At 51.8% G+C, this 24,684-nt stretch overlaps 1 protein-coding gene across 2 annotated transcripts in view; it reads right to left on the bottom strand.

The window, feature by feature from the left end:
• Window positions 1-1,468: 1,468 nt before the first annotated feature.
• FAIM (Fas apoptotic inhibitory molecule) overlaps window positions 1,469-24,684 on the bottom strand; it is a 39,811-nt gene continuing 16,595 nt past the window's right edge. Inside the window, exons 2-5 of one of the 2 annotated variants that reach the window (XM_038746102.1) lie at window positions 23,254-23,377; window positions 13,201-13,429; window positions 5,193-5,242; window positions 1,469-2,282 (exon numbers count right to left, since the gene is read on the bottom strand). In XM_038746102.1, coding sequence (XP_038602030.1) covers window positions 2,133-2,282; window positions 5,193-5,242; window positions 13,201-13,429; window positions 23,254-23,364 — 540 coding nt within the window. In that variant the 5' untranslated portion in view covers window positions 23,365-23,377 and the 3' untranslated portion in view covers window positions 1,469-2,132. Of the gene's footprint in view, window positions 2,283-5,192; window positions 5,243-13,200; window positions 13,430-23,253; window positions 23,413-24,684 lie in introns of both variants that reach the window. The other variant, XM_038746100.1, reaches the window with a different exon arrangement.

The following is a 24,684-nucleotide window of genomic DNA, read 5'->3' on the forward strand; positions in this document are numbered from 1 at the left end:
TACGGAGCACTGTGCTGAGCGCTTGGGAGAGGATGCCCGTGCGCTCCGGGGGGTCGGGAGAGGGCTAGTGCTCGATGAAGCGAGGGGGAACCATCATCAATCGTATTTATTGAGCGCTTACTATGTGCAGAGCACTGTACTAAGCGCTTGGGAAGTACAAATTGGCAACATATAGCGACAGTCCCTACCCAACACTGGGCTCCCAGTCTAAAAGGGGGAGACAGAGAACAAAACCAAACATACTAACAAAATAAAATTAATAGGATAGATATGTACAAGCAAAATAAATAAATAAATAAATAGAGTAATAAATATGTACAAACATATATACATATATACAGGTATATATACATATATACAGGTGGGACAGGTGGTTTTAGTCTTTTAGTCTTTTAGACTGTGAGCCCACTGTTGGGTAGGGACCGTCTCTATATGTTGCCAACTTGTACTTCCCAAGCGCTTAGTACAGTGCTCTGCACACAGTAAGCGCTCAATAAATACGATTGATGACAGGAGGGATCAATCCGGGAAGGCCTCCTGGGGGAGACAAGATCCCCCCACAGTCCCACGCTCTGCCTCCGTCTCGCCTCTCCCCGTGGCAGCGTGGCTCCGTGGAAAGAGCCCGGGCTTGGGAGTCGGAGGTCCTGGGTTCCAATCCCGGCTCCCCTGCCTGTCGGCTACGTGACTGGGCAAGTCACTTCATCATCCTCATCAATCGGATTTATTGAGCGCTTACTATGTGCAGAGCGCCGTACTAAGCGCTCGGGAAGTACAAATTGGCAACATATAGAGACGGTCCCTGCCCAACAGTGGGCTCACAGCTTCACTTCTCTGAGCCTCAGTGACCTCATCTGGAAAATGGGGATGAAAACCGGGAGCCTCCCATGGGACAACCCGATCGCCTTGTGTCCTCCCCGGCGGTCGGAACAGTGCTTGGCACATACTAAGCGCTTGACAAATACCATCATTATTATTATGATTATTATCGACCCACGTGTGGACCCCCAAACCTCCCCAAAGACCCCCACCCCCAGGGCCCTTCAGTGTCGGCCGAGAACCTCCAGGGCCCCCTGAAGCCCTCAGAGCCTCCGGAGGCCCTCGGGGTCCCCCAAAAAGCTCCAGAGCCCCCCAAACCGGAGCCCCCCAAGGCCCTCAGGGCCCCCCAAGACCCTCTCAAGCCCCCTGGCCCCCCTGAGAGCCACCCCTCTGCCCGCTGCTGGGAACGGACCGGCTGCATCCATTCGTTTAATCGTATTTATTGAGCGCTTACTGCGTGCAGAGCACTGTACTAAGCGCTTGGGAAGTCCAAGCTGGCAACGTATAGAGGCAGTCCCTACCCAACAGTGGGTTCACAGTCTAAAAAGCGGGTTCGCAGTCTTGAAAGGTCACGGGTTCTAATCTGGCTCTGCCACTCGTCTGCTGTGTGACCGCGGGCGAGTCGCTTCACTTGTCTGGGCCTCAGTTACCTCATCTGTCCGACGGGGCAACCTGATGAGCTCGGATCTCCCCCACAGCTTGCGGCAGTGCTTGGCACGTAGTAAGTGCTTAATAAATGCCACTTTTAAGACAAGAAGCTCCCAGAGGCCTGGCCAAGCCGGCTTTATTGGGGTCACAGGGCCTCAGTCACCTCACCTGTCCAACGGGGATTCGGACGGGACAACCCGATGAGCTCGGATCTCCCCCAGCGCTTGCAGCAGTGCTTGGCACGTAGTAAGCGCTTAATAAATGCCACTATTAAGAAGCTCCAAGAGGCCTGGCCAAGCCGGCTTTATTGGGGTCACAGGGCCTCAGTCACCTCATCTGTCCAACGGGGATTCGGACAGGGCAACCCGATGAGCTCGGATCTCCCCCAGCGCTTGCAGCAGTGCTTGGCACGTAGTAAGCGCTTCATAAATGCCACTGTTAAGAGAAGAAGCTCCCAGAGGCCTGGCCAACCCGGCTTTATTGGGGTCACGGGGCCAGCTGGGGTGACGACTACTCTTTGCGGGCCGACCCCCGCGGACGGGGTGGGCTTCCCGGGGTGGGGGGCACCGTGGCGTCACCCCAGGGTGCGCCCCGGGCCACCCCAGGGTGGGCCACGCGGTCACCGCGGGGTCGGCGGGGCCTCCGTCCTTGGGCCGGGGGTCTCGGGGTCACTCGAGGGCCTCGGGGATCTGGCGCTCGCCGACGACGAGCGTGTGGACGATGCCCTCTCTGCGCTTCCCGCTGCTCACCGCCTTGATGTAGCAGTCATGGCCGCCCAGGCTGAAGTGGGTCTCCGTCCCGTCGTCCACGAACTCGCCCTGGGGACCGCGGGGCCGGTTGGAGGCGGCCGCGGCCGGCCGGGACCCCCGGGGGGGGGGAGGCTACTGGATGTGTGACTACAGGCCGGGGAGGAGAGTCGGGGGTGGTGAGGGGAGAGTCCGGGGGGTGGGATGGTCGGTGCCGGGGCACCGGGGGAGAGTCAGGGATGGACAGGGGACAGTCAGGGGGGTGGGATGGACGGTGCTGGGTCACCGGGGGAGAGTCAGGGATGGACAGGGGAGAGTCAGGGGTGTTGGATGCCCCGTGTTGGGTCATTAGGGAGACTCGGGAATGGAGAAGGGAAAGTCCGGGGTGTAATTGGATAGTGCTGGGTCACCGGGGGAGAGTCAGGGATGGAGAAGGGAGAGTCAGGGGGGTGGGATGGTCCATGCTGGGTCACTGGGGAGAGGCAGGGGGGTGGGATGGTCAATGCTGGGTCACTGGGGGAGAGGCAGGGATGGAGAGGGGAGAGTCAGGGGGGTGGGATGGTCCGTGTTGGGTTGCTGGGGAGACTCGGGAATGGAGAAGGGAGAGTCGGGGGTGTGGGATGGTCCATGCTGGGTCACTGGGGGAGAGGCAGGGATGGAGAGGGGAGAGGCAGGGGGGTGGGATGGTCCATGCTGGGTCACCAGGGGAGAGTCGGAGATGGACAGGGGAGAGTCAGAGGTGTTGGATGGTCATCACTGGAAGAGAGTCAGGGATGGAGAAGGGAAGAGTCGGGGGGTGGGATGGTCCGTGCTGGGTCACTGGGGGAGAGGCAGGGATGGAGAGGGGAGAGTCAGGGGGGTGGGATGGTCCATGCTGGGTCACTAGGGGAGAGTCAGAGATGGACATGGGAGAGTCAGAGGTGTTGGATGGTCATCACTGGAGGAGAGTCAGGGATGGAGAAGGGAAGAGTCAGGGGGGTGGGATGGTCTGTGCTGGGTCACTGGGGGAGAGGCAGGGATGGAGAGGGGAGAGTCAGGGGGGTGGGATGGTCCGTGTTGGGTCACTGGGAAGACTCCGGAATGGACAAGGGAGAGTCGGATGTGAGATGGTCTGTGCTGGGTCACTGGAGGAGAGTCAGGGATGGACAGGGGAGAGTCAGAGGTGTTGGATGGTCATCACTGAGAAGCAGCGTGGCTCAGTGGAAAGAGCCCGGGCTTTGGTGTCAGAGGTCATGGGTTCAAATCCCATCTCCGCCAACTGTCAGCTGTGCGACTTTGGGCAAGTCACTTAACTTCTCTGTGCCTCAGTTACCTCACCTGTAAAATGGGGATTAAAACTGTGAGCCCCCCATGGGACAACCTGATCACCTTGTAATCTCCCCAGTGCTTAGAACAGTGCTTTGCACATAGTAAGCGCTTAACAAATACCATCATTATTATTATTATTATCATCATCACTGGAGGAAAGTCAGGGATGGAGAAGGGAAGAGTCAGGGGGGTGGGATGGTCCGTGCTGGGTCACCGGGGAGACTCAGGGATAATAATAATAATCATTTTGGTGTTTATTAAGCGCTTACTATGTGCAAAGCACTGTTCTAAGCGCTCGGGGGGATACAAGGTGATCAGGTTGTCCCACACGGGGCTCCCAGTCTTAATCCCCATTTTACAGATCAGGTAACTGAGGCTCAGAGAAGTGAAGTGACTTGCCCAAAGGTCACACAGCAGGCACGTAGTGGAGCCGGATTCGAACCCATGACCTCTGACTCCAAAGCCTGGGCTCTTTCCACTGAGCTATGCTGCTTCCTATGGAGAGGGGCCAGTCAGGGGGGTGGGACGGTCCGTGCCGGGTCACTGGGGGAGAGTCAGGGATGGAGAGGGGAGAGTCAGGGGGGTGGGATGGTCCACGCTGGGTCACTGGGGAGAGTCAGGGATGGAAAGGGGAGAATCAGGGGGGTGGGATGGACAGTAACAGGTCACTGGGGAGAGTCAGGGATGGAGAGGGGAGAGTCAGGGGGGTGGGATGGTCCATGCTGGGTCACTGAGGAGAGTCAGGGATGGAGAGGGGAGAGTCGGGGGGGTGGGATGGTCCGCACTGGGACACTGGGGGAGAGTCACGGATGGAGAAGGGAGAGTCAGGGGGGTGGGATGGTCCATGCTGGGTCACTGGGGAGAGTCAGGGATGGAGAGGGGAGAGTCAGGGGGGTGGGATGGACAGTAACAGGTCACTGGGGAGAGTCAGGGATGGAGAGGGGAGAGTCATGGGGGTGAGATGGTCCGTGCTGGGTCACCGGGGGGGAGTCAGGGATGGAGAAGGGAGAGTCAGGGGGGTGGGACGGTCCATGCTGGGTCACTGGAGGAGAGTCAGGGAAGGAGAGGGGAGAGTCGGGGGGTGGGATGGTCCACACTGGGGAGAGTCAGGGATGGAGAGGGGAGAGTCAGGGGGGTTGGATGGACAGTAACAGGTCACTGGGGAGAGTCAGGGATGGAGAGGGGACAGTCTGGGGGGTGGGATGGTCCGTACTGGGTCACTGGGGAGACTCAGGGATGCAGACAGGAGAGTCAGGGGGGTGGGACGGTCCATGCTGGGTCACTGGGGAACAGTCAGGGATGGAGAGGGGAGAGTCTGGGGGGTGGGATGGTCTGTGCCGGGTCACTGGGGAACAGTCAGGGATGGAGAGGGGAGAGTCTGGGGGGTGGGACGGTCTGTGCCGGGTCACTGGGGAACAGTCAGGGATGGAGAGGGGAGAGTCAGGGGGGTGGGATGGTCCGCGCCGGGACACCGGGGGAGAGTCAGGGATGGAGAGGGGAGAGTCGGGGGGGTGGGATGGTCCACGCTGGGACACTGGGGGAGAGTCAGGGATGGAGAAGGGAGAGTCAGGGGGGTGGGATGGTCCGCGCTGGGTCAGCCGGGAGAGTCCGTGATGGGGCTCGGGCCTCCCGGTTAGCAGACTATTCCGCCCCCAAGCCCCCCCAGGTACTCACCGCCGTCTCCATTTTCTGCCCGTTACACCACACGTCCATGGTGTCCTTCTCTGCCAAGGGAATGGAGAGGGTCAGCGGCCCTGGGGGGGGGGGGGGGGGGGCTCCCGGCTGAGACCACCCAAGGACCGCCTCTCCCAGGGGACCCCTCCAGGCCGGGGAGCCCGTCAGCTGGGGGAGCCCACCTCCCCGGGGAAGCCCTCCGGCCTGGGAAGACTGTTAGCTTGGGGGAGTCTCTGATGATGATGATGATGATGATGATGGCATTTATTAAGCGCTTACTATGTGCCAAGCACCGTTCTAAGCGCTGGGGAGGTTACAAGGTGATCAGGTTGTCCCCCGGGGGGCTCACACTCTTAATCCCCATTTGACAGATGAGGGAACTGAGGCCCAGAGAAGTGAAGTGACTTGCCCAAAGTCACACAGCTGACAGTTGGTGGAGGCGGGATTTGAACCCATGACCTCTGACTCCAAAGCCCGGGCTCTTTCCACTGAGCCACGCTGCTTCTCCTAACATTTATGAAGCACTTACTATGTGCAAAGCACTTTTCTAAGCGCCGGGGAGGTTACAAGGAGATCAGGTTGTCCCACGGGAGGCTCACAGTCTTAATCCCCATTTTACAGATGAGGGAACGGCGGCCCAGAGGACTGAAGTGACTTGGCCAAAGTCACACAGCTAACACTTGGCAGGGCCGGGATTCGAACCCACGACCCCCGACTCCAAAGCCCGGGCTCTTTCCACTGAGCCACGCTGCTTCTCTAAGTCTATCACCGCGGTGCAGCCCTCCAGCCAGCGGACTTGCCTAAAGTCACACAGCTGACAACTGGCGGAGCTGGGATTCGAACCCACGACCTCGGACTCCGCTGAGCCACGCTGCTTCTCTAATGCCTGTTTGTTATGCTGCCAACTTGTACTTCCCAAGCGCTTAGCACAGTGCTGGGCACATACTAAGCGCTTAACAAATACCACAATTATTATTATTATCACCTCCCGCGGCGCTTAGAACAGTGCTGGGCACGTAGTAAGCGCTTACCACATACCACAATCATCATCAATCGTATTTATTGAGCGCTTACCGTGTGCAGAGCACTGTACTAAGCGCTTGGGAAGTACAAATTGGCAACATATAGACACAGTCCCTACCCAATCATTACTAAGCAGCGTGGCTCAGTGGAAAGAGCCCGGGCTTTGGAGTCAGAGGTCATGGGTTCAAATCCTGGCTCCTCCAACTGTCAGCTGGGTGACTTTGGGCAAGTCACTTCGCTTCTCTGGGCCTCAGTGACCTCATCTGGAAACTGGGGATGAAGATGGGGAGACAACCTGATCACCTTGTAATCTCCCCAGCGCTTAGAAGAGTACTTTGCACATAGTAAGCGCTTAATAAATGCCATTATTATTATTATTATTATTATTATTATTATTATTATTATCATTATTATTATCATCACCCCCAGCGCTTAGAAGAGTGCTGGGCACACAGTAAGCGCTTATCAAGTACTCTTATTATTAAGGGAAGTCACCCCGGGGCAGCTCTCTAGGTAACAATAATAGTAATAACCTGTACTTCCCAAGCGCTTAGTACAGTGCTCTGCACACAGTAAGCGCTCAATAAATACGACTGAATGAATGAATGAAATGATGGTATTTGTTAAGCGCTTACTATGTGCCCAGCACTGCGATAGATACCGGGTAATCAGGCTCACGGTCTTAGTTTTGTCGCTTGCCTCCCGCTTCTACACTGTGAGCCCGTTGTCGGGTAGGGACCGTCTCTATAGGTTGCCGTCTTGGACTTCCCAAGCGCTTAGTACAGTGCTCTGCACACAGTAAGCGCTCGATAAATACGATTGAATGAATCCCCATTTGACAGATGAGGTCACTGAGGCCCAGAGAAGTGAAGCGACCTGCCCAAGGTCACACGGCGGACAAGGGGAGGAGTCGGGATAATAATAATAATAATAATAATGATGGCATTTATTGAGCGCTTACTATGTGCAAAGCACTGCTCTAAGCGCCGGGGAGGTTACAAAGTGATCGCGGGGGGCTCACAGTCTTAATCCCCATTACACAGATGAGGTAACTGAGGCCCAGAGAGTAATAATAATGGCATTTATTAAGCGCTTACTATGTGCAAAGCACTGCTCTAAGCGCTGGGGAGGTTACAAAGTGATCATGGGGGGGTTCACAGTCTTAGTCCCCATTCCACAGATGTGGTAACTGAGGCCCAGAGAGTAATAATAATGGCATTTATGAAGCGCTTACTATGTGCAAAGCACTGCTCTAAGCGCTGGGGAGGTTACAAAGTGATCACGGGGGGCTCACAGTCTTAATCCCCATTCCACAGATGAGGTAACTGAGGCCCAGAGAGTAATGATAATGGCATTTATTAAACGCTTACTATGTGCAAAGCACTGTACTAAGCACTGGGGAGGTTACAAAGTGGTCACAGGGGGCTCACAGTCTTAATCCCCATTCCACAGATGAGGTAACTGAGTCCCAGAGAGTAATGATAATGGGATTTATTAAGCGCTTACTATGTGCAAAGCGCTGGGCAGGTTACAAAGTGATCACGGGGGGCTCACAGTCTTAATCCCCATTTCACAGATGAGGTAACTGAGGCCCAGAGAGTAATAATAATGGCATTTATGAAGCGCTTACTATGTGCAAAGCACTGTTCTAAGCGCTGGGGAGGTTACAAAGTCATCACAGGGGGCTCACAGTCTTAATCCCCATTCCACAGATGAGGTAACTGAGGCCCAGAGAGTAATAATAATGGCATTTATTAAGCGCTTACTATGTGCAAAGCACTGCTGTTTTAAGCGCTGGGGAGGTTACAAAGTGATCACGGGGGGCTCACAGTCTTAATCCCCATTCCACAGATGAAGTAACTGAGGCCCAGAGAGTAATAATAATGGCATTTATGAAGCGCTTACTGTGTGCAAAGCACTGTTGTTTTAAGCGCTGGGGAGGTTACAAAGTGATCAAAGGGGGCTCACAGTCTTAATCCCCATTCCACAGATGAGGTAACTGAGGCCCAGAGAGTAATAACAATGGCATTTATTAAGCGCTTACTATGTGCAAAGCACTGTTCTAAGCGTTGGGGAGGTTACAAAGTGGTCACGGGGGGCTCACAGTCTTAATCCCCATTACACAGATGAGGTAACTGAGGCCCAGAGAGTAATAATAATGGCATTTATTAAGCACTTACTATGTACAAAGCACTGTTCTAAGCGCTGGGGAGGTTACAAAGTGATCACGGGGGGCTCACAGTCTTAATCCCCATTACACAGATGAGGTAACTGAGGCCCAGAAAGTAATAATCATGGCATTTATTAAGCGTTTACTATGTGCAACGCACCGTTCTAAGCGCTGGGGAGGTTACAAAGTGATCACGGGGGGCTCACAGTCTTAATCCCCATTCCACAGATGAGGTAACTGAGGCCCAGAGAGTAATAATAATGGCATTTATTAAGTGCTTACTATGTGCAAAGCACCGTTGTAAGCGCTGGGGAGGTTACAAGGTGATCAGGTTGTCCCACGGGGGGCTCCCAGTCTTCACCCCCATTTTACAGATGAGGGAACTGAGGCCCAGAGAAGTGACTTGCCCAGAGTCACCCAGCTGACAAGTGGGGAGCTGGGATTTGAACCCACAACCTCTGGCCCCAAAGCCCGGGCTCTTTCCACTGAGCCCCGCTGCATCCCCGAGAAGGATGAGAAGCAGCGTGGCTCAGTGGAAAGAGCCCGGGCTTTGGAGTCAGAGGTCACGGGTTCAAACCCTGGCTCCGCCAACTGTCAGCTGTGTGACTTTGAGCAAGTCACTTCACTTCTCTGGGCCTCAGTTCCCTCATCTGGAAAATGGGGATGAAGACTGTGAGTCCCCCGTGGGACAACCTGATTATTTTGTAACCTTCCCAGCGCTTAGAACGGTGCTTTGCACTAGACTGTGAGCCTGCTCTCCCCCTCGTCCCCCTCTCCATCCCCCCCATCTTACCTCCTTCCCTTCCCCACAGCACCTGTATATATGGATAGATGTTTGCACATATTTATTACTCTATTTATTTATTTTACTTGTACATATCTATTCTATTTATTTTATTTTGTTAGTGTTCTTGGTTTTGTTCTCCGTCTCCCCCTTTTAGACTGTGAGCCCACTGTTGGGTAGGGACTGTCTCTAGATGTTGCCAACTTGGACAGTGCTTTGCACATAGTAAGCGCTTAATAAATGCCATTATTATTATTATTATTATTATTGAGTAGGGACCGTCTCTCTATGTTGCCAACTTGGATTTCCCAAGGGCTTAGTCCAGTGCTCTGTGCACGGTAAGCGCTCAATAAATACAACTGATTGATTAGGGACCGTCTCTCTATGTTGCCAACTTGGACTTCCCAAGGGCTTAGTCCAGTGCCCTGCGCACGGTAAGCGCTCAATAAATACGATTGATTGATTAGGGACCGTCTCTCTATGTTGCCAACTTGGACTTCCCAAGTGCTTAGTCCAGTGCTCTGCACACGGTAAGCGCTCAATAAATACGATTGATTGATTGATTAGGGACCGTCCATGTTGCCAACTTGGACTCCCCAAGGGCTTAGTCCAGTGCTCTGCGCACGGTAAGTGCTCAATAAATACGATTGATTAATTGATTAGGGACCGTCTATGTTGCCAACTTGGACTTCCCAAGGGCTTAGTCCAGTGCTCTGCGCACGGTAAGCGCTCAATAAATACGATTGATTGATTGATTAGGGACCGTCTATGTTGCCAACTTGGACTTCCCAAGGGCTTAGTCCAGTGCTCTGCACATGGCAATGCTCAACAAATTTGACTGAATGAATGAATTTGCTCATAGCGAGTGCTCAATAAATGCCGTTGTTGTTATTATTATGATGATTAGGGGATGGGAAGCCCCGTCCTCCGAGCCCCGCAGCCTCCGCGGGGCCGAGATTGATTGATTGATTAGGGACCGTCTATGTTGCCAACTTGGACTTCCCAAGGGCTTAGTCCAGTGCTCTACACACGGTAAGCGCTCAACAAATTTGACTGAATGAATGAATATGATCCTAGCAAGTGCGCACACGGTAAGCGCTCAACCAATTCGACTGAATGAATGAATTTGCTCCTAGTGAGTGCTCAATAAATGCTATTGTTGTTATTATTATGATGATTAGGGGATGGGAAGCCCCGTCCTCCGAGCCCTGCCGCCTCCGCGGGGCGGAAATTGATTGATTGATTAGGGACCGTCTATGTTGCCAACTTGGACTTCCCAAGGGCTTAGTCCAGTGCTCTACACACGGTAAGCGCTCAACAAATTTGACTGAATGAATGAATATGATCCTAGCAAGTGCGCACACGGTAAGCGCTCAACCAATTCGACTGAATGAATGAATTTGCTCCTAGTGAGTGCTCAATAAATGCTATTGTTGTTATTATTATGATGATTAGGGGATGGGAAGCCCCGTCCTCCGAGCCCCGCCGCCTCCGCGGGGCCGAGATTGATTGATTCTTTAGGGACCGTCTATGTTGCCAACTCGGACTTCCCAAGCGCTTAGTCCAGTGCTCTGCACACGGTAAGCGCTCAACAAATTCGACTGAATGAATGAATATGATCCTAGCGAGTGCGCACACGGTAAGCTCTCAACCAATTCGACTGAATGAATGAATTTGCTCCTAGCGAGTGCTCAATAAATGCCGTTGTTGTTATTATTATTATGATTAGGGGATGGGAAGCCCCGTCCTCCGAGCTCCGCAGCCACCGCGGGGTGGAAATTGATTGATTGATTAGGGACCGTCTCTCTATGTTGCCAACTTGGACTTCCCAAGGGCTTAGTCCAGTGCTCTGCGCACAGTAAGCGCTCAATAAATACGATTGATTGATTGATTGATTAGGGTCCATCTCTCTATGTTGCCGACTTGGACTTCCCAGGGGCTTAGTCCAGTGCTCTGCGCACGGTAAGCGCTCAATAAATGTGATTGATTGATTAGGGACCATCTATGTTGCCAACTTGGACTTCCCAAGGGCTTAGTCCAGTGCTCTGCGCACGGTAAGCGCTCAATCAATATGATTGATTGATTGATTAGGGACCGTCTATGTTGCCAACTTGGACTCCCCAAGCGCTTAGTCCAGTGCACTGCACACGGTAAGCGCTGAATAAATATGATTGATTGATTGATTAGGGACCGTCTATGTTGCCAACTTGGACTTCCCAAGCGCTTAGTCCAGTGCTCTGCACACGGTGAGCGCTCAACCAATACGACTGAATGAATGAATTTGCTCCTAGTGAGTGCTCAATAAATGCTATTGTTGTTATTATTATGATGATTAGGGGATGGGAAGCCCCGTCCTCCGAGCCCCGCCGCCTCCGCGGGGCCGAGATTGATTGATTGATTAGGGACCGTCTCTCTATGTTGCCAACTTGGACTTCCCAAGGGCTTGGTCCAGTGCTCTGCGCACGGTAAGCGCTCAATAAATACGATTGATTGATTGATTAGGGACCGTCTATGTTGCCAACTTGGACTTCCCAAGGGCTTAGTCCAGTGCTCTGCGCACGGTAAGCGCTCAATAAATATGATTGATTGACTGATTAGGGACCGTCTATGTTGCCAATTGGACTTCCCAAGGGCTTAGTCCAGTGCTCTGTGCACAGTAAGCGCTCAACCAATTCGACTGAATGAATGAATTTGCTCCTAGTGAGTGCTCAATAAATGCCGTTGTTGTTATTATTATTTTGATTAGGGGATGGGAAGCCCTGTCCTCCGAGCCCCGCCGCCTCCGCGGGGCCGAGATTGATTGATTGATTAGGGACCGTCTGTTGCCAACTTGGACTTCCCAAGCGCTTAGTCCAGTGCTCTGCACACGGTAAGCGCTCAACAAATTCGACTGAATGAATGAATATGATCCTAGCGAGTGTGCACACGGTAAGCGCTCAACCAATTCGATTGAATGAATGAATTTGCTCCTAGCGAGTGCTCAATAAATGCTATTCTTGTTATTATTATGATGATTAGGGGATGGGAAGCCCCGTCCCCGGGGCCGAGCGGGCCCGATTCCCGTCCCCGGCGGGCTCACCGAGCACCACCCTCCGGTCGAGGCTCCTAGCGAGTGCTCAATAAATGCTATTGTTGTTATTATGACGATGATTAGGGGATGGGAAGCCCCGTCCCCGGGGCCGAGCGGGCCCGATTCCCGTCCCCGGCGGGCTCACCGAGCACCACCCTCCGGTCGAGGCTCCTAGCGAGTGCTCAATAAATGCCATTGTTGTTATTATGATGATGATTAGGGGATGGGAAGCCCCGTCCTCGGGGCCGAGCGGGCCCGATTCCCGTCCCCGGCGGGCTCACCGAGCACCACCCTCCGGTCGAGGCTCCTAGCGAGTGCTCAATAAATGCTATTGTTGTTATTATGATGATGATTAGGGGATGGGAAGCCCCGTCCCCGGGGCCGAGCGGGCCCGATTCCCGTCCCCGGCGGGCTCACCGAGCACCACCCTCCGGTCGAGGCTCCTAGTGAGTGCTCAATAAATGCCGTTGTTGTGATTATAATGACAATCAGGGGATGGGAAGCCCCGTCCTGGGGGCCGAGCGGGCCCGATTCCCGTCCCCGGCGGGCTCACCGAGCACCACCCTCCGGTCGAGGCTCCTAGCGAGTGCTCAATAAATGCCATTGTTGTTATTATGATGATGATTAGGGGATGGGAAGCCCCGTCCCCGGGGCCGAGCGGGCCCGATTCCCGTCCCCGGCGGGCTCACCGAGCACCACCCTCCGGTCGAGGCTCCTAGCGAGTGCTCAATAAATGCCATTGTTGTTATTATGATGATGATTAGGGGATAGGAAGCCCCGTCCTCGGGGCCGAGCGGGCCCGATTCCCGTCCCCGGCCGGCTCACCGAGCACCACCCTCCGGTCGAGGCTCCTAGCGAGTGCTCAATAAATGCTATTGTTGTTATTATGATGATGATTAGGGGATGGGAAGCCCCGTCCCGGGGGCCGAGCGGGCCCGATTCCCGTCCCCGGCGGGCTCACCGAGCACCACCCTCCGGTCCAGGCCGTCCAGGTGGAGCAGCCAGGTGTGCGTCGTCCGGGAGCGGTTCTCCCGGTGCTGCTTGAGGGTCTTGCCGTCGATCTCCAGCGTGTACTCGTAGGCGAAGCCGCCGACGGCGTCGATGCTGATGGACGCCTTCGCCTGGGCCGCGCCCACTCGGAAGGTCTCCTTGCCCACCAGCTTGAACAGCCAGTCCCGCCGGATCGCCTCCTGACGACACACGGGTGGGCGCGGGGCCCCGGATTCGGGGCGAGCGGGGACTCCTGGGGGGCTCCTGAACCGTCTTAGAGGGTGCCCTATTTTTTTTATTTATTTTTTATTGCATTTACTAAGCGCTTAATATGTGCAAAGCACTGTTGTAAGCGCTGGGGGGGATACAAGGTGATCAGGTTGCCCCTATTAATACTAGAGAGGCAGCGTGGCTCAGTGGAAAGAGCCCGGGCTTTGGAGTTATGCCAAATCAATAACGATGGCATTTATTAAGCGCTTACTATGTGCCAAGCACTGTTCTAAGCGCTGGGGAGGTTACAAGGTGATCAGGTTGTCCCCCGGGGGGCTCCCCGTCTTCATCCCCCTTTGACAGATGAGGTCACTGAGGCCCAGAGCAGCCAAGTGGCTTGCCCGGGCTTTGGAGTTATGCCAAATCAATAACGACGGCATTTATTAAGCGCTTACTATGCGCCAAGCACTGTTCTAAGCGCTGGGGAGGTTACAAGGTGATCAGGTTGTCCCCCGGGGGGCTCCCCGTCTTCATCCCCCTTTGACAGATGAGGTCACTGAGGCCCAGAGCAGCCAAGTGGCTTGCCCGGGCTTTGGAGTTATGCCAAATCAATAACGACGGCATTTATTAAGCGCTTACTATGTGCCAAGCACTGTTCTAAGCGCTGGGGAGGTTACAAGGTGATCAGGTTGTCCCCCGGGGGGCTCCCCGTCTTCATCCCCCTTTGACAGATGAGGTCACTGAGGCCCAGAGAAGCGAAGTGGCTTGCCCAGAGTCACCCAGCTGGCAGTTGGTGGAGTCGGCATTCGAACCCATGACCTCGGACTCCAAAGCCCGGGCTCTTTCCGCTGAGCTGCACTGCTTCTCTAAATCAAGCCATCAATCGTAGTTATTGAGCGCTTACTGTGTGCAGAGCACTGGGCTGAGCGCTTGGGAAGTCCATGTTGGCCACACGGGGCTCAGTGGAAAGAGCCCAGGCTTTGGAGTCAGAGGTCGTGGGTTCAAATCCCGGCTCTGCCGATAGCCAGCTGTGTGACTTTGGGAAAGTCACTTCACTTCTCTGGGCCTCAGTTACCTCATCTGTAAAATGGGGATTAAGACTGTGAGCCCCCCGTGGGGCAACCTGATCACCTTGTAACCTCCCCAGCGCTTAGAACAGTGCTTTGAACACAGTAAGTGCTTAATAAATGCCATTATTATTATTATTATTTGGAGTCAGAGGTCATGGGTTCAAATCCCAGCTCTGCCGATAGCCAGCTGTGTGACTTTGGGCAAGTCACTTCACTTCTCTGGGCCTCAGTTACCTCATCTTGTAAAATGGGGATTAAGACTGTGAGCCCCCCGTGGGACAACCTGATCACCTTGTAACCTCCCCGGCGCTTAGAACAGTGCTTTGCACATAGTAAGCACTTAATAAATGCCATTATTATTATTATTATTATTTGGAGTCAGAGGTCATGGGTTCAAATCCCGGCTCTGCCGATAGCCAGCTGTGTGACTTTGGGCAAGTCACTTAACTTCTCTGGGCCTCAGTTGACCTCATCTGGAAAATGAGGATGAAGACTGTGAGCCCCCCGTGGGACAACCTGATCACCTTGTAACCTCCCCAGCGCTTAGAACAGTGCTTGGCACCTAGTAAGCGCTTAATAAATGCCATCATTGTTACTGTGGCTCTGAGGGGGGTTCCGGGGGGCTGGGGGACTATGAGGGGTCCTGAGTGGTGTTAGGGGGTGCTCTGAACAGCTCTGAGGAGAAGCAGCGTGGCTCAGTGGAAAGAGCCCGGCCTTGGGAGTCAGAGGTCACGGGTTCAAATCCCGGCTCCGCCAATTGTCAGCTGTGTGACCTTGGGCAGGTCCCTTAGCTTCTCTGGGCCTCAGTTGACCTCATCTAGAAAACGAGGATGAAGACTGTGAGCCCCCCGGGGGACAACCTGATCACCTTGTAACCTCCCCAGCGCTTAGAACAGTGCTTGGCACGTAGTAAGCGCTTAATAAATGCCATCATTGTTCTTGTTGCTCTGAGGGGGGTTCTGGAGGGCTGGGGGACTATGAAGAGCACCGTGGCTCAGTGGAAAGAGCCCGGGCTTTGGAGTCAGAGGTCACGGGTTCAAATCCCGGCTCTGCCAATAGTCAGCTGGGTGACTATGGGTGAGTCACTTGAAGTCTCTGGGCCTCGGTTCCCTCATCTTCTGGGAGGCCTTCCCAGATTGAGCCCCCTCCTCCCCTTCTCCATCCCTCCCCCCCCGCCTTACCTCCTTCCCTTCCCCACAGCACCTGTATATATGGATATACGTTTGTACGGATTTATTACTCTACTTATTTATTTATCTTACTTGTACATATCTATTCTATTTATTTTATTTTGTTAATATGTTTGGTTTCGTTCTCTGTCTCCCCCTTCTAGACTGTGAGCCCACTGTTGGGTAGGGACCGGCTCTAGATGTTGCCAATTTGGACTTCCTAAGCACTTAGTCCGGTGCTCTGCACACAGTAAGCGCCCAATAAATACAATTGAATGAATATTTATTACTGTATTTATTTATTTATTTTACTTGTACATATTTATTCTGTTTATTTTATTTTGTTAATATGTTTGGTTTTGTTCTCCATCTCCCCCTTCTAGACTGTGAGCCCACTGTTGGGTAGGGACCGTTTCTAGATGTTGCCAACTTGGACTTCCCAAGCGCTTAGTCCAGTGCTCTGCACACAGTAAGCGCTCAATAAATACGATTGAATGAATGAATATTTATTACTGTATTTATTTATTTATTTTACTTGTACATATTTATTCTGTTTATTTTATTTTGTTAATATGTTTGGTTTCGTTCTCCGTCTCCCCCTTCTAGACTGTGAGCCCACCGTTGGGTAGGGACCATCTCTAGATGTTGCCAACTTGGACTTCCCAAGCGCTTAGTCCAGTGCTCTGCACACAGTAAGCGCCCAATAAATACGATTGAATGAATGAATATTTATTACTGTATTTATTTATTTTACTTGTACATATTTGTTCTGTTTATTTTATTTTGTTAATATGTTTGGTTTTGTTCTCCGTCTCCCCCTTCTAGACTGTGAGCCCACTTGGGTAGGGACCGGCTCTAGATGTTGCCAACTTGGACTTCCCAAGCGCTTAGTCCAGGGCTCTGCACACAGTAAGCGCTCAATAAATACGATTGATTGATTGATCGATTGATTGATTGGAGCATCCGCTCCTTTCCCCAAACAGTCGCGTCCATCCGGACTGAGCAGGCCGGGTCAGCGGGCTTCCCCTAGTCGGTGCCCCCCGAGGGCCTGGCCCCACTGTGGCCTTGGGGACTGCGTCCGACTGAATTTGCTCGTATCCACCCCCGGCGCTTAGTACAGTGCCTGGAATCAATCAATCAATCAATCCATCGTATTTATTGAGCACTTACTGTGTGCAGAGCACTGGACTAAGCGCTTGGGAAGTCCAAGTTGGCAACATATAGAGACGGTCCCTACCCGACAGTGGGCTCACAGTCTAGAAGATTTGATCACCTTGTATCCTCCCTAGCGCTTAGAACAGTGCTTGGCGCATAATAAGCGCTTAACAGATGCCATCGTCATCATCATCATCATCATCATGGGGCCTTGTGGGGGGGTGTCTGAGGGTCTCTGAGGAGCCTGGGGGGTTGCTCTGAAGGGGTCCCGGGGCGCTGGGGGACTATGAGGGGTCCTGAGCGGTGTTAGGGAGTGCTCTGAACAGCTCTGAGGAGAAGCAGCGTGGCTCAGTGGAAAGAGCCCGGCCTTGGGAGTCAGAGGTCACGGGTTCGAATCCCGGCTCCACCAATCGTCAGCTGTGTGGCCTTGGGCAAGTCACTTAGCTTCTCTGGGCCTCAGTTCCCTCATCTGTAACATGGGGATGAAGACTGTGAGCCCCACGTGGGACAACAGGATCACCTCGTATCCCCCCCAGCGCTTAGAAAATAGTATGTTTGGTTTTGTTCTCTGTCTCCCCCTTTTAGACCGTGAGCCCACTGTTGGGTCGGGACCGTCTCTAGATGTTGCCAACTTGGACTTCCCAAGCGCTTAGTCCAGTGCTCTGCACACAGTAAGCGCTCAATAAATACGATTGATTGATTGATTGATAGTAAGCGCTTAACAAATGCCATCATCATCATCATCATGGGGCCTTGTTGGGTGGGGGGGGTGCCTGAGCGTCTCTGAGAAGTCCGTCTCCCCCCTTCTAGACTGTGAGCCTGTTGTTGGGTAGGGACCGTCTCCATATGTTGCCGACTTGGACTTCCCAAGCGCTTAGTACAGTGCTCTGCACACAGTAAGCGCTCAATAAATACGACTGAATGAATGAATGAGTCTGGGGGTGGGGGGTTGTTCTGATGAACTCTGAGGAGGGGTCCCGGGGGGCTTGGGGGACTATGAGGGGTCCTTAGAGGGGTGAGGAGGTGCTCTGAACAGCTACGAGCAGTCATAGGGGTCTTGTGGGGGGATCTGAGGGGCCTGGGGGGGGGGCTCTGAAGAGCTCTGAGGATTAATAATAATAATAATAATAATAATAATAATAATAATGATGGCATTTGTTAAGCGCTTACTATGTGCAAAGCACTGTTCTAAGCGCTGGGGAGGATACAAGGTAAGCGGGTTGTCCCACATGGGGCTCACAATCTTCACCCCCATTTGATCTATTTTATTTGTACATATTTATTATTTATTTTATTTGCACATATTTATTCTATTTATTTTACTTTGTTAATATGTTTGGTTTGGTTCTCTTTCTCCCCCTTCTAGACTGTGAGCCCGCCGTCGGGTAGGGACCGTCTCTAGATGTTGCCAACTTGGACTTCCCAAGCGCTTAGTACAGCGTTCTGCACACAGTGAGCGCTCAATAAATACGATTGAATGAATGAATGAATGAATGTTGGGTAGGGACTGTCTCTATATGTTGCCGACTTGGAATTCCCAAGCGCTTAGTACAGTGCTGTGCACACAGTAAGCGCTCAATAAATACGACTGAATTAATGAATGAATGTTGGGTAGGGACCGTCTCTATATGTTGCCGACTTGGACTTCCCAAGTGCTTAGTCCAGTGCTCTGCACACAGTAAGCGCTCAATAAACACGATTGAATGAATGAATAACTGAGGCACAGAGAAGCTAAGTGACTTGCCCAAGGTCACACAGCAGACATGTGGCAGAGCCGGGATTCAAACCCATGACCTCTGACTCCAAAGCCCGGGCTCTTTCCACTGAGCCCCGCTGATTGCGAGGGGTCCTGACTCCTGAGGAGTCTTTTTTTTTTTTTAATGGCATTTATTAAGCGCTTACTATGTGCAAAGCACTGTTCTAAGCGCTGGGGGATACACGGTCATGAGGTTGTCCCACATGGGGCTCACAGTCTTCATCCCCATTTTCCAGATGAGGGAACTGAGGCCCAGAGAAGTGAAGTGACTTGCCCCAAGTCGCACAGCTGACAAGCGGCGGAGCCGGGATTTGAACCCATGACCTCTGACTCCAAAGCCCGGGCTCTTTTCCACTGAGCCACGCTGCTTCTCTTACGGACTCTGGGGGGCTTGGAGAAGCTCTGAGGGGTCTTGGGGGTCTCTGGGGGGCATTTGGGGAGGGCGGCGGGAGGACTCAAGTTGTCCCCTTGGAGCGGGCAGAGATTTCCCCTTTGGGAAAGCAGAGTCATTCATTCATTCATTCGATCGTATTTACTGAGCGCTTACAGTGTGCAGAGCACTGGACTAAGCACTTGGGAGAGTGCTAAGCGCTTAGTACAGTGCTCTGCACGCCGTAAGCGCTCACTAAATACGATTGAATGAATGAGAGCCCAACAGAAGAGAGAAGCAGCGTGGCTCAGTGGAAAGATCACGGGCTTTGGAGTCAGAGGTCATGGGTTCGTATCCCGACTCCGCCACATGTCTGCTGTGTGATCTTGGGCAAGTCACTTCACTTCTCTGGGCCTCAGTTGCCTCATCTGTAAAATGGGGATTAAGACTGTGAGCCCCACGTGGGACAACCTGATCACCCTGTATCCTCCCCGGCGCTTAGAACAGTGCTTTGCACATAGGAAGCGCTTAACAAATGCCAAAAAAACCCAAAAAAACAAAAAACAGAATAATAATAATGATGGTATTTGTCCCACTGTTGGGTAGGGACTGTCTCTATATGCTGCCAACTTGTACTTCCCAAGCGCTTAGTACAGTGCTCTGCACACAGTAAGCGCCCAATAAATACGATTGATTGACTGACTGATTTGCTAAGCGCTTACTATGTGCCAGGCACTGTACTAAGTGCCGGGGTGGAGACAAGCAAATCGGGTTGGACACAGTCCCCCGTCTCCCGTGGGGCTCCCAGTCTCCATCCCCATTTGACAGAGAAGGGAACTGAGGCCCAGAGAGGTGAAGTGACTTGGCCAAGGTCACACAGCAGACCAGTGTACATATGTGTACATATTTATTTATTTATTTATTTATTTTACTTATACATTTCTATCCTATTTATTTTATTTTGTTGGTATGTTTGGTTCTGTTCTCTGTCTCCCCCTTTTAGACTATGAGCCCACTGTTGGGTAGGGACTGTCTCTGTGTGTTGCCAATTTGTACTTCCCAAGCGCTTAGTACAGTGCTCTGCACATAGTAAGTGCTCAATAAATACGATTGATTGATTGATTGATTCTATTTATTTTATTCTGTTAATATGTTTGGTTTTGTTCTCTGTCTCCCCCTCTTAGACTGTGAGCCCGCTGTCGGGTAGGGGCCGGCTCTAGCTGTTGCCGACTTGGGACTTCCCAAGCGCTTAGTACAGTGCTCTGCACACGGTAAGCGCTCAGTAAATAAATACGACTGAATGGAAAGTGGCGGAGGCGGGATTAGAACCCAGGCCCGTGTTCTTTCCATCGTGCCATGCTGCTTCCCAATATAATAAGCAGACACGTTTCCTGCCCATAACAAGCTCACAGTCTAAAGCCACAGGGCCTGGCCGTTCCCTGATTCGCTCAGTGAATGATAATAATAATTATTATTGTATTTGTTAAGCGCTTACTATGTGCCAAGCACTGTTCTAAACGCTGGAGTATTGTCCACATGTTTTGTTTTGTTGTCTGTCTCCTCCTTCTAGACTGTGAGCCCACTGTTGGGTAGGGACCGTCTCTAGATGTTGCCGACTTGTACGTCCCAAGCGCTCAGTCCAGTGCTCTGCGCACAGTAAGCGCTCAATAAATACCACTGAATGAATGAATGAATGAGTAAATACAAGGTGATCAGGTTGCCCCACGTGGGGCTCCCCGTCTTAATTCCCATTTTCCAGACGAGGGAACTGGGGCCCAGAGAAGTGAAGTGACTCGCCCGAGGTCACACAGCAGACAAGTGGCAGAGCCGGGATTAGAACCCACGACCTCTGACTCCCAAGCCCGGGCTCTTTCCACTGAGCCACGCTGCTTCTCTTTATTTATTTATTCATTCATCTAAAATAATAATAATAATGATGGCATTTATTAAGCACTTACTATGTGCCAAGCACTGTTCTAAGCGCTGGGGAGGTTACAAGGTGATCAGGCTGTCCCATGGGGGGGCTCACAGTCCTCATCCCCATTTTACAGATGAGGTCACTGAGGCCCACGGAAGTGAAGTGACTTGCCCAAAGTCACCCAGCTGACAGTTGGCGGAGCCGGGATTTGAACCCATGACCTCTGACTCCAAAGCCCGGGCTCTTTCCACTGAGCCACGCTGCTATTAATGTCTGTTTCCCCCTCTAGACAGGGAGCTTGCTGTGGCCAGGGAATGGGTCTGATGTTATATTATCCTCTCCCAAGCGCTTAGTACAGTGCTTTGCACACAGTCAGTTGTTATTATCTTACCTCCTTCCCTTCCCCACAGCACCTGTATATATGTATATGTTTGTACAGATTTATTACTCTATTTATTTATTCATTTTACTTGTACATATCTATTCTATTTCTTTTATTTTGTTAGTATGTTTGGTTTTGTTCTCTGTCTCCCCCTTCTAGACTGTGAGCCCACTGTTGGGTAGGGACTGTCTCTATGTGTTGCCAATTTGTACTTCCCAAGCGCTTAGTACAGTGCTCTGCACACAGTAAGCGCTCAATAAATATGATTGATTGATTGATTGATGTTATTTGTTAGGCGCTTTCTATGTGCCAAGCAGCACCGTTCTATGCACTGGGGTTGATTCAGGGTAATGAGGTTGTCCCACGTGGGGCTCACAGTCTCAGTCCCCATTCTCCAGATAAGGTCACTGAGGCCCAGAGAAGTGAAGTGACTTGCCCAAAGTCACCCAGCTGATAAGTGGCAGAGCCGGGATTCGAACCCATGACCTCTGACTCCAAAGCCCAGGCTCTTTCCGCTGAGCCTCCTCTAGCAGCAACGGGCTGTAGATGGAAGATAAGCAGGTTGTCCCATGTGGGGCTCAGGGCCTCAATCCCCGTTTTCCAAATGAGGAAACTGAGGCCCTGAGAATCAATCAATCAATCGTATTTATTGAGCGCTTACTGTGTGCAAAACACTGTACTAAGCGCTTGGGAAGTACAAGTTGGCAACATATAGAGACAGTCCCTACCCAACAGTGGGCTCACAGTCTAGAAGGGGGAGACAGACAACAAAACCAAACATACACAGCAGACAAGAGGCGGAGTCAGGATTTGAACCCACACCATTTGACTACCAAGCCTGGGCTCTTTCCACCAAGCCACGCTGCTTCTCTAGGCCACGAGCCAGTGGCCATACAATAATAATAATTTGTTAAGCGCTTACTATGTGCAAAGCACTGTTCTAAGTGCTGGGGGGATACAAGGTGAGCAGGTTGTCCCACGTGGGGCTCACCGTCTTCATCCCCATTTTCCAGAGGAGGTAACTGAGGCCCGGAGAAGTGAAGTGACTTGCCCAAGGTCACACAACTGATAATTGGCAGAGCCGGGATAATAATAATAATGATGGCATTTATTAAGCACTTACCATGTGCAAAGCACTGTTCTAAGCCCTGGGGAATTTACAAGGTGAGCAGGTTGTCCCACGTGGGGCTCACCGTCTTCACCCCCATTTTACAGAGGAGGTAACTGAGGCCCAGAGAAGTGAAGTGACTTGCCCAAGGTCACACAACTGATAATTGGCAGAGCCGGGATAATAATAATAATGATGGCATTTATTAAGCGCTTACTATGTGCCAAGCACTGTTCTAAGCACTGGGGAATTTACAAGGTGAGCAGGTTGTCCCACGTGGGGCTCACCGTCTTCATCCCCATTTTACAGAGGAGGGAACTGAGGCCCAGAGAAGTGAAGTGACTTGCCCAAGGTCACACAACTGATAATTGGCAGAGCCGGGATAATAATAATAATAATAATGATGATGGTGGCATTTATTAAGTGCTTACTATGTGCAAAGCACTGTTCTCAGCACTGGGGAATTTACAAGGTGAGCAGGTTGTCCCACGTGGGGCTCACCGTCTTCATCCCCATTTTACAGAGGAGGGAACTGAGGCCCAGAGAAGTGAAGTGACTTGCCCAAAGTCACACAGCTGATAATTGGCAGAGCCGGGATAATAATAATAATGATGGCATTTATTAAGCGCTTACTATGTGCAAAGCACTGTTCTAAGCACTGGGGAATTTACAAGGTGAGCAGGTTGTCCCACGTGGGGCTCACCGTCTTCATCCCCATTTTACAGAGGAGGGAACTGAGGCCCAGAGAAGTGAAGTGACTTGCCCAAAGTCACCCAGCTGACGAGTGGCAGAGCCGGGATTTGAACCCACGACCTCTGACTCCAAAGCCCGGGCTCTTTCCACCGAGCCACGCTGCTTCTCTACAGGCCCGCCCACCTCCTCTCACCTTCCCGTCGACGTAGACGACGCGCTTCCCGGACGTGGTCCCGTGTTCGAATTCAATCTTGTGGACGCCGTCGCTCAGGGCCACTTCCCACACGGCCACCAGGTCACCCATGTCGTCCCGGAGGCTGCGGGGCGAGATGATGGCGGGGCGAAGCCCGGCCTGGGGGTTGGAGGCCCCACGTGCAGGAGACACATAGTAAGTTCTCAATAAATACAATTGATTGATTGATTGATTGATTGATTGATTGAGACCCCCACGATGGCCACGAATGACATCCAGGGCGGCCCAGCCTCCCCACCACCGGACCTCCCTGCCTCCAGCCTCGCCAATCTCCGGGACTTTCATTCCTTCAACCGCATTTACTGAACATGTACTTCCCAAGCGCTTAGTCCAGTGCTCTGCACGCAGTCGGCGCTCAATAAAGGCGACTGAATGAATGAATTGGGCGTTTAATTCATGCATTCATTCAGTCGTATTTACTGGGCGCTGACTGTGTGCAGAGCACTGGACTAAGCGCTTGGGAAGTCCAAGTCGGCAACATAGAGAGACGGTCCCTACCCGACGGCGGGCTCACAGTCTAGAAGGGGGAGACGGACAACGAAACAAAACGTATTAACAAAATAAAATAAATAGAATAAATATGTAAAGTAAAATAGAGTAATAAATGTCAAAATAAAACATATTAACAAAATAAATAGAATAAATATGTAAAGTAAAACAAATAGAGTAATAAATCTGTACAAACATATATTTCTCCCCCTTCTAGACTGTGAGCCCGCTGTTGGGTAGTGACCGTCTCTTTATGTTGCCAAATTGTACTTCCCAAGCGCTTAATACAGTGCTCTGCACACAGTAAGCGCTCAATAAATACGATTGAATGAATGAATGAATGAATATATACAGGTGCTGTGGGAAGGGGGCCCCCTCATCGTCTCATGTTTCATGGCTCGTGTTTGTGCAAATTTATTACTCTATTTTATTTGTACATATTTATTCTATTTATTTTATTTTGTTAATATGTTTTGTTTTGTTGTCTGTCTCCCCCTTCTAGACTGTGAGCCCGCTGTTGGGTAGGGACCGTCTCTATATGTCGCCGACTTGGACTTCCCAAGCGCTTAGTCCAGTGCTCTGCACACAGTAAGCGCTCAATAAATACGATTGAATGAATGAATGAAAGGGGGAGATGGACAACAAAATATATTAACGAAATAAAATAAATAGAATAAATACGTAAAGTAAAATAAATAAATACAGTAATAAATATGTACAGACATATATACAGGTGCTGTGGGGAGGGGAAGGAGGTAAGGCGGGGGCTCTGCTGCCTGCATCTTTTTACCTAAATCATCGTTCAGTCCGCGTCGCCTTGCTCCTCAACACCCTTCAACAGTTCCCCAGTCCCCTTGGCATTTCATTTATTCATTCAATCGT

The sequence above is a fragment of the Tachyglossus aculeatus genome, chromosome 1 (assembly GCF_015852505.1).
Source record: "Tachyglossus aculeatus isolate mTacAcu1 chromosome 1, mTacAcu1.pri, whole genome shotgun sequence".
Classification (NCBI taxonomy): Eukaryota; Metazoa; Chordata; class Mammalia; order Monotremata; family Tachyglossidae; genus Tachyglossus; species Tachyglossus aculeatus.